This window comes from Acromyrmex echinatior, chromosome 4, assembly GCF_024713525.1.
Source record: "Acromyrmex echinatior isolate Ae372 chromosome 4, ASM2471352v2, whole genome shotgun sequence".
In the NCBI taxonomy this organism is placed as follows: Eukaryota; Metazoa; Arthropoda; class Insecta; order Hymenoptera; family Formicidae; genus Acromyrmex; species Acromyrmex echinatior.
In genome coordinates, this window is record NC_141855.1 from 568,612 (window position 1) to 578,795 (window position 10,184).

The 10,184-nt window shown below is 34.0% G+C and overlaps 3 protein-coding genes across 4 annotated transcripts; 1 reads left to right on the forward strand and 2 right to left on the reverse strand.

The window, feature by feature from the left end:
* Nucleotides 1-201: 201 nt before the first annotated feature.
* LOC105147546 (uncharacterized) lies at nt 202-4,643 on the reverse strand. Its single transcript, XM_011058638.2, has 2 exons — nt 3,000-4,643; nt 202-2,578 (listed from the first exon to the last, which is right to left on the reverse strand). Exons 1-2 carry the CDS (start codon nt 4,012-4,014, stop codon nt 1,935-1,937), a joined length of 1,659 nt encoding a protein of 552 aa, XP_011056940.2. The 5' UTR covers nt 4,015-4,643; the 3' UTR covers nt 202-1,934.
* An 877-nt stretch (nt 4,644-5,520) lies between these two features.
* LOC105147545 (uncharacterized) lies at nt 5,521-7,922 on the forward strand. Its single transcript, XM_011058637.2, has 2 exons — nt 5,521-5,870; nt 5,948-7,922. The coding sequence occupies exon 2, from the start codon at nt 6,070-6,072 to the stop codon at nt 7,819-7,821; it is 1,752 nt and encodes a 583-aa protein (XP_011056939.1). The 5' UTR covers nt 5,521-5,870; nt 5,948-6,069; the 3' UTR covers nt 7,822-7,922.
* Nse1 (SMC5-SMC6 complex component Non-SMC element 1) lies at nt 7,815-10,136 on the reverse strand. 2 transcript variants are annotated; one of them, XM_011058636.2, is made up of 6 exons: nt 9,995-10,136; nt 8,946-9,087; nt 8,677-8,872; nt 8,483-8,596; nt 8,290-8,413; nt 7,815-8,102 (listed from the first exon to the last, which is right to left on the reverse strand). In XM_011058636.2, exons 1-6 carry the CDS (start codon nt 10,011-10,013, stop codon nt 7,978-7,980), a joined length of 720 nt encoding a protein of 239 aa, XP_011056938.1. In that variant the 5' UTR covers nt 10,014-10,136; the 3' UTR covers nt 7,815-7,977. The 2 variants fall into 2 exon arrangements, with proteins under 2 accessions (XP_011056938.1, XP_011056937.1); XM_011058635.2 differs by lacking the exon at nt 9,995-10,136 and adding an exon at nt 9,180-9,822.
* Nucleotides 10,137-10,184: the final 48 nt, after the last annotated feature.

Consider the following 10,184-nt stretch of genomic DNA (forward strand, 5'->3'; position numbering starts at 1 on the left):
TTGTTTCATTCTTTTATTGCATTAATTCTTGCATGGTTCATCTTTTCTCTTTTTCTCTTCAACGTGGAGAAAAAAGGAAGAAAGATGAACCGTGCAAGTTTAGCTAAAAAGAACACGCCTATGGACTTGGTCAATTTACTTTTTGATCGATTTATCAAAAAGAAGTTATGAATTATGCGGGAAAATATAAAAAGAAGAATATTAAAGATGTGTACTTTCGCCATTTATTATAAAATAGTGACTACCATGCGGTGCCTTCCAATAAACAACTCGGTACAACACAATGATCATTTCATCCTTATTTAACATGGCGAACAACAAGGATGTAATGCACTGTCATGTCATGTGTGTTTCTTGGTGGAAGACACCTACAGATATATCAAAAAGATCACAAAAAATAAACACAAAATTGATTTATTCTGTCATAAGAGAAAAGAAAATGTTTATAGTGAAGGACAGCAATATGATATAAGGGATATTAATATTATATAGAAACAAACACACGTACATTGCAAGTTAACAGCTTACAAATTAATGCATATAATAGTTATTATTAAACAGAACGCTTGTAAGATTGTAATATCTAATCGTACAAAATGCAAACGATCTTCAGAATTATCAGATTTTACCTGGAATTATGTACAATCTTCTTTTAAAAAATACAAACATTCTGATTAATTAACAATGAGTGTGTTCAAGCTAGTAAAGCAAATAGCAAAGTATAAAATATATCAGAATAAGTCTGTTAACAGAAATGTACTATTACTTTTTAGCTTATAATTTGTTGCTAAATTATAATTTATATTACTTTGTTCAAGTGTCCAACAATATATTGCTATATGTCAGCAATATTTACTCAGCAAGCAACCTGTTTTGCCAACTTAAACACACAACATTCAATGACAATTAAGTTTAAGTATTAATTATAGTCTAATAGTAATAAAAAAAAGAATATACAGTTTAACATCAAAAGCGCTTCCTTATTTCATAAAAATTTGAAGCTGCAAACTCAAAATTTTCTTAAAAGCGATTGTGGTTAACCATATCATTAGTAATAGAAATAAATGTTTCAAATAAAACTACTAGACTAGAGAACGGAAATATAATATGTATATGTGTGTGCATAATTATTATCCGTTATCTCTTTAGAAAAATATGTAACATACTTAACTCCTATGTGGGCAACAGTAAAAAAAATGTTTATTATCTGCATTTTTATCCAAGATATTTGAATTTCTGCTCCATAACAATATTATAATAATATCAATATATTAATATTAATTATTATTAGTATTATTATAATTATTATATACATATTTTTTATATATAATATATGTTATTTCTTACAAATATTTTAGCAGTGCTGCCCAGATAGGAATAAAAAATTTCGCATAAATCCTATCAAACTTTCTTATGGCACTACATGTTATTGATACACAGCTGAAAATTCAATATTATACAATCTCGATAAAAGATATCTTTAAAAAAATATGTTTTGTTAGAAACATTTTCCGGTAACATTTTCATCACGCTCTATTACAAGCTCTTATATAATAATACAAACGATGGTGTGAAACTTTCGTTATAGTGTATATATTCATATATTCTTTTGCTTCTTTCTTTACAAAAAAAAAATAAATATCCTTTTTAGAACATTAAAATTCGTAGGATTCGATTGATAGGATCCGATACTGAAGTCAAGTCATAACTACAGTGAAGGATCAAGGACTTAAGAACCAACTCCTTATTTACTCTGCAAATATTTCGATAAATACATTAAAATATCAGATTGTTTTTCCCTTCTCCTCTTTCCATCCCCATATAACCGCGGTTCTTCATGTGCGTTTCTATTAGTTCAAATATAAAATATTGTTGATATCTTTCGTCCTTTAACTTACCATCCAATTTTTTAACAGTATTTTTAACTGTATTTTTTAAAGGCATACAAAACTTGCTGCTCTTTCATTATTTGATATTTCTGAGGTAGATTCTTCTTTTATCGAATTTACATCACTGACATCTTTTTCTTTTTCGTTCTCTAAAATATCATCTTTACTCGAAGAAACAATTGTATCATTTTCATCAATTTCTGATATTACATTTGTTTTAATAGCTTCATTCTCTGCAGTTACATCTTGTGTTGCTTCTTCCTCATTAACAGATGCAATTACTTGTGCTTTTTTCTGTTTTCCTTTGGCTTCATTGCCGTTTTGCTTTCCGTTCACTGCTATACTTGCTTTCCCTACATTTCTCTTCTTTTGTTTAGGTTCTGCCATATGTGCTTCTCCATTTTCTTTGACATCCACTTCAGATGTTGTTACCGCTTCTGCCTCATTCGATTCTTCTGCCTGATCATCATTGACCTCTTCTATCACAGCATTAAGTTTTCTTTTAGAAGCCGCTTTTTGTGTCTTTCCTTTTTTTGTATTTTTCACATTTTTTGTTTTTGTATTATCTTTCTGTATCGCTGCATTTTGTTCCTTGCTATTTTGTTTTTTTCTTTCTGTTTTCTTTGGTGGTGATTTAACAATTTCTTCTGCAGGATTCTTCCTGGATCTTCCTTTAGAGGTCACAACAGCTAAAATAACAAAAAGTTGTATACAATATTGCTTAAGTAACATTAACAACAAAATTGTTGTATAAAACAAATACTGCAAATAATATAGAAAGTGGACAATTATAAATTTAGTCATGGAAATCTTTGGTGCTCAGTGGATATTAATAAAAACTTCAATATATAGATCAGTAAATTTTATAAATTAGTTTATTACTCATTCTTATTTATTGCAAATACATCTAAATTATATGGAACGACTGTAATGTCTTGTAAGCTACAGATTTCTTCACATTGAAATTTATTAAAAATTTATTAGTAATTTTTTTTAAATGAGAATTTTCCCAGTTTTGCTCTTTGCCAACTTTTATTATAGCAACGACAATATTCTGATAAATGTAAGATAAAATAGAAGAAATTCCAAGAGGGACTTAGAGGAACTTACGTGCATTAGAAGTTTCCATTTTCTTCTGTCTTCCACGAAGTTTTTTACTGGCTTTTGCTTCATTCTCCTCTACCTCTTCTTCGTTCTCCTTGATAGTCTGTATCTCTGCAATAGCTTCATTCGTATCCTCCACATTTTTACGTTTCCTAGATACCTTTGCAATGGGCTGTGCTGGCGCATCATTCTCTTCAACTATTTTCGCGCGACGAGGCCTCTGAACAGGACTATTTTCTACATCCTTAGTCTTAGTTTGCTTCCTGACAATTGGGACCTTAGTCTTTGACTTTGTTTCAGTCGCCTTCTTTCCCGCCTTTTTCACCACTGCTGCGGTCTTGCCGCTGCGAGTTTTTTTCTCAACCACTTCCTCATTGTTGCTCTCTACCGTCATTTCCTCAGGTTCCTTGTTGATTTGTTCCTTAGATTTACTTTTCGTACCGGTTTTCGCGGTAGTCGTGGCGGTAGTAGTATCGGCAACATTTCTCTGTCTACTGCGTGACTTCTTTGGCGAACTCGCCGGCTCGCTAACTACCTCATTGTCCTCCTTACTCGCTTTTGCTTGCCGGTCTCTATTCTTAGTCTGCTTCGGTTCATCCGCGGTCGCTGATTTTATAGCTACAGTCTGTTCAATAAGAAAGTGTCTGTTCAATAATAAAGGCTTCTTCAAAGTTGATCGAAAATACACATTTTTTTCACACAGGCGTTTTCGAATCGTATTTAGAGAGATGGCAATTCCTTTCTTACGAAGTTTTATTTGAGCATAGCGCAGCGAAATGCCTGGTTTATCTTGAAAGAGACGCAGGATTGCTTTATCCTCTTTCGTTGTTGTTGCGCGGGATAATCCCCTCTCCGGCAGATTGTCTACATTCCCAACCTCCAAATATCGCTGCACCCACTTCTTGACGAATGCCTCCGATTTCCGTATATATTTTGCAGCCGCTTTATACGTCAGTCCCGGTCCTTTCGCATGGTTCACTAAAAACACTGCCTCGTACCGCTTCAAGAATTTGGCACTCATTGTAAAAATAATAAATTCGCTGACGTAAACTACACAATGTGCTGGTAGGATATATATTGCGCAAAAGAGCACGAAATAAAGGTTCAAACGAGTTCAGGAAGATATCGTTACGGTCGCTCTTTGTAGAATAATGAGCATCACGTTCTTATTGAACAGACTGTATTTTCCTCTTCTTCGGTGGAGTCACACTGCCATCAGCGACAGCCACACTTTCCGCCGCCGCCTGCTTCGCTTGCCTGCGCCGTGCTATTTAGCAGATTTAGCTCCAACTGACTCGCCGGCTTGCTCTTGATGATGTCGTTGTAGCCGCTCTCGTTGGACCACGAGAGACCGCGTGCACCACCACCGTCGTTGTTCTAAAATAGTTACGAAGGATAATCGAATGATGGCTAAGATGGAATTGGCCACAAGGAACAATAAGAAGCGATAAGAACTTTCCTCGTTCTACTTCTTGCGGAAATCACTGATCCAGCCGGCTTAGCACTATCACAAATGTTACTTCTCTCCCAGGGTACCGCGCTACGTCGACAACGAACCACAAAGCAAAACGAACGGCGCAACTGCGCTCTAGATGCTGCACGAGCAATCGAGAATCGATCTTCCGAATTGATAACCGTCGCCAATAACTGTCGAGTTGCAATGATCACGAGGACTTCCTCCTCTTCCTACTATTCTTCTATTGGACGTTTTGTTTCGGCACCTCAACGGTGCATTCTAAAAGTATATATCGAAAACTTAAATAATTGGTGTTATTTATGATGTAGATTTTCAGTATCGCTTCTAAATGTTATAGATTTTTTTTTAGTATTGTCAGTACATTTCGATATAAGATTTCTTTATAAGAGATGGGCCTCTTAATTCTTCCCGAGTTCCTTCCTTACTTCCTCGCTTCACCCCGCCCCTTCCTGCCACGTTTTTCTAGCAACTTTAATTTCGGCTGGGAATTTTTCAGCTTGACAATCAGACGCTGATTTTCTGTAACGATACGATATACGATTTTCTAGAAATTCAAACTGAGAAAGCTAAATTCGAGAATGTCGCGAGATTTCTTAATGGATGCAAGAAAGAAAGATTTATAAATGTCTTCGACATATGACTATTATGACTTTCAAACGCGTCACGTGACTTTCAAAAGTTTTGACGCGCGCCGAAGTAAAATGGCTTCTCCACGTTTTGTCACGCGTAGGGTTACCATACTGGAGTTCGTTCAGAAATTATACCCAGATATGTGAGTCTGTTCACGTTACTTAAGGATCGATTGTTCGACTCTTAAAATGGCGGAACCAATCAGAGAAGAGAACGCTATCCGTTCCACTCTTCCTTGAGTCTCTCTGGAAAATATCTGCCTATTATTATTGGTTGCGTTCAGCAGAGAAAGCAGCTTTGCATTGTTGTAAAATTCTTTAATATTGGTCTTGCCCTTAGTTCCTCATTGGATCTAAATGAATAAACCAATCATATTCAAGAATTTTACAATAGTTGGAAAACTGCTTTCTCTGCTGAACGCAACCATTAGATCTGTTTTTTATTGCCGCACTTTCTGAACTAGTACAGTGCAATAATTTAAAGTGAAACAAATATATTGTACGTTTGTTTCACTTTAACTTATTGTACCGGTTCAGAGTAAAAAACCAGACCTATTCACTCTCTAATAAATTTATATATTCTGTGACCTAACCTAATCTCGTAATCATCTGTCATCTCCAAAAAGCATCAAAGAATCATAAAAATCCTGTTATAAACGTTCCAATTTTCTGTTTGTGAAATGTTATGAAATTTATTTTTGTGATTTGTATAATCGTACATAGAGCATCTGCCTCAGGCTTTCTGTCAAATAATTGACGCTAATAATTTACGTAAGTATTGTTTGTCAAACATACAAATATACTATCGTCATCAGTAAATTTATTTATTAAATAATATTGTTTTTCAGATAAAAAAACGTCGATTATATCGATACATGTACAGAGTTTTTTATGAACAGTTTCTGGTACTTTTTTTATAAAGAACAATAACAATTATTTAGATGATATTGCAAGTTGATAAGCTCCAACAATGAATATGACAAAGAAGATAAACGTCAACTTTTCATCCCTAGTGGGTTTAAAGGCAGAACTGTTAAGAAAGCAAGCTGAAGTAAACGAGGTCAAGTTGAAAACTGAGTCTATTAATATACCACCATTGTTGAATAAGAAAAAAAACAAGAAGATTATTGCAGATGATGTGAAAAAAAATACCAAGAAATCTATGGATTCGGAAGATATCATCGCTCACAAAAAGTCAAAATTAATGCTGGAGGCCAAAGCGAGATTATACGAAAGATTGAAGAAATCCAAAAATAATAATGATAAATTTCTTGTTGATTTTGAGAATAAATTAGATGAACCTGATGAAGAATTTGTGGATGAAACGATTGATAAAGAATACCCTATAGAGTCAGAGGAAAATTGGGTAGAGTATCAGGATTGTTTTGGTCGCACAAGGAAATGTTTGCGGGAGGATTTGCCGCACATGCAAAAGAAAGATGAATTGATAAAGCATGAAATAATGAAGAAGCATATTGGCGAAGACAAAGAAGAAGAGGATAAAGAACAATATCCTGTTCAAGAGAAAGAACCTGAGATAGAAATCATGAGAAGAAAATGGGAGGAGCAAACACGAAAGCTTGTGGACAAGGTGGACATACATTATCAAGATATATTATTTGACGAAGCACGAACACATGGTGTTGGTTATTATGCATTTTCGCAAGATGAAGAGGAGAGAACAAAGCAGCAAGAAAACCTGGCAAACTTAAGAAAGGAAACGGAGAGAAAGCAGAGGGAAATGAAAGAAACTAAGGAATTGAAGGAAAGATTGGAACAGAATAGACTAAAGGCGGCGAGAATTAGACAACGTATCAGAGCAGGTTTACCAGCAGAACCTACAGAAGAGGAATTAGTCCAAGAAAACAAGTTAACTAATTCAAATGACGATATTAATACTAGCAAAGTTGAATCTGTTGAGAAAGATAAAGAAAACTCTAAGGAGAAAGTTGATGATGCATCTACAAGTATCAACGAATCTATCCAAGAAGAGAAGACTAGTGACGAAGATAAGATAAAAGCTTTTGGAGAACTTTTAAACAAGAAGAATCACTGGCACATAATGTCGCAAGAAGAATGGGTGGATAAATGTAGAGCGCAAAGAATTAGCGAATTTGGGCCAGTTTATGATAACTTTAAAAGTACCGGATTTTATAACAGTTCTCAGAGTATCGATGAACATTTAACTCTTAAAGAAAACAAAGAACTGGACAACATAGAGACTTGTAATTCCCAGGAATCCATTGAAGAATCTAATAATTTACAGAATCATGAAGGTAGTAATGAGTCTGTCGATAATGAAACAATCTCAGTTGTGAAAAATATTGATAGCAATAGTCAGAATAATAAAACCGATTTACCAGAATATAATGCAGCTGATAACTCTTCTGAATTGTTTGAAAATACAATAGGACCGACATTAATCCCTACCGTGACTTTACCTAACTTATCTCAGAGACAAACAACAGTTTCATATCCGTTATCTCATCTATCTAGCAATTATTCACGAAATATATATGGGTACTCTGAGATATACATGTCTGAACAACAAACAACTATGGATATCCCTCTTCCTGGTGAAAATAACATTTTACCTTCAGCTTCCAACGATGTGACTCACACAAACAAACAAGAATCATTATCACGAAGTATAAACGAAGATAACATTATGGCAGGTCTCAAATATTTAAGAAAAAAATTCGAAGCAAGTCATAGTAAATGAGCATAATAAAATATTGTTTATTAATATTATATTGAATGTAATTTTACTGTATATAGATAGTAACTTAATTTTATATAAATAAAAATAAATGTAATATTTAATTTGCGGCATTCATCTCTTCCAAACAATCCCGTATAATTGATTAAACGAAAGATCTTACATCAACCCATTCTTATGTTTTCGTTTTAATTGTCTGGTTTGACTAGACTGTGCTATCTCGTGTATTTCTATACTCGTCTGTGAGGCATCTTCAACATCCATGGTACTAGTGTTAAACCTACCTATAATATTTTTATAACTATCTATAATATTTTTCGTAATATTTCAGAAAAATCTTGAATACTTGAATATTAAGAAATGATGTGGTAAATATGTATACAAGAAGATTGATATAATAAATATACCGATAGTTAAATTGTTAAACATAATAAAGAAAAAAATAAAATTAAAAATAAGATGAAAAGTTACTAGAAAGATCCTGTCTTGAAGTAGAAAAAAGACAATTAGGACATCCCAAACTACTATGATTTCTTGCATAATTCTTGAGGCAATGAACATGTGTAATAGCATCACATTTGTTACATTTATCACCCTGCAAAATGATAAAACCTATCATCATTGTAAAATACGATACGCATTCAATATTCACAAAAAATATTACATAAAAAAGTTCCTGTTTGCATAAAGTACAAATTTGAAGATTTCCTTCATAGGTATCTTTAAAATATTGCAATAATTCTGCTATGCTTCTTACTCCCATGTAATATTTACCATCCTGCAAGATACATGTCTTCATAATATTTTCCTTTAAGAGACATACTATCAGAATTATATAATATTATAAAAATTTAGTACCTTGCAGCATAACCATTGTTTATCGACCATTTCAAGTAGAAATAGTTCGGCATCAGTTTTAGTCAGTTTTGCATTTAATGATGAACATAAATTAAGGCAAAATGTACTTGATACACAACCATTGTTAGAAGTAATAATTTCTGAATATACATTTCGCAAGAGAGCTAATTCTGCTTGTGAAAAATGAGAAACAAAGCTGAAAAATAAACATAACTGCAAAATTCATGTAAAAGTAATACATTGATTAATAATACTTAAGTAAGTGTTACCTAGCAGTTTTATCTTGCACCGTGCTCATAAAAATCCAATACAACTCTCCAGTAACTTCGCAATTTATACATTTTATGGTCGTGCATAATGGTTGTAATTTTGCATTTATTTCACTTAATATTTGTGCCGTATTATTATGATCTGAAATTTGTCGATAATCCGATATTTGATTTTCTTATCGTATATTCTCACCATACACAAAAAAAATAGATTACTTTATCAACTTATCGTACCAAATAACCTTATAACTAATTCTTTTCCACGATCCTCATGTAAAGCACCTTCATGTATAACAGCTTGCAAAACAGTCTTGTGTTGTTCAGAGTAAGACATTTTTTGATTCAATTCATTCGAAAAATTAAATAAAATTATAATTGACGCAGTAACTCATGACTCAAACAAATGAAAACAAATAGCAATCACAAAGCGGGACTTTTCTACGCATGCGCAGCGATGTACACCATGAAGTTGCATACACATAGGAGTGTATTCATAAATTTATTCACATTTGTAGTCTCTCTCTCTCTCTCTCTCTCTCTCTCTCTCTCTCTCTCTCCCTCTCCCTCCCTCTCTCTTGTTGTGTATTCGTAGTGATAATCTAATTATTTTTTATAACAAATAAAGCATAATATACATATACATGTTACACATTTTTTAATATCTTATTTTATTTTTGATAATTAATTCAACAATGAGGAAATTAGAACTACTAGGATTTTCGTTCTTGATTTTCCTTCTTTTTATTCTTAGCTAAAATCAGTAAGACCTCAGTTCATTTAGTTTAATCGTTCTAACACTTCAATCAAATTATTGATTACATTAGACTAATTAAAATCAAGCAAAAAAATATGCGACGAGTCCATGAACAGTTTTTTTTTCCACTGCTCATGCGCAGATAGAAAGCGCGTACGGCGCGGGACGCCAGTTGGCGACAGTTGGCGACACTGGCGATGACGCGCGTGACGTTAGATCAGCCGACGTCGCGTCAACTTAGGGCGCGCTCAGCGCTGTCATCCGCTGTCACCTGGTCACCTGCCATCACCCTCACCTAATCTGTTTCCTGTCATCTGTCATCCCCTGCCTGCGAATTTCATCGGATGCGTACAGTGTCATCGCAGCGGCGCACCGCGAGTGTGCCGCTGACATTATGACCTACGATTAGCTCGTGCGTCATGAAGGCGTATCGCGAGAAGCGACAGAGCGACTAGGCGCAACGGCGACGACGCGACGAATAGAAA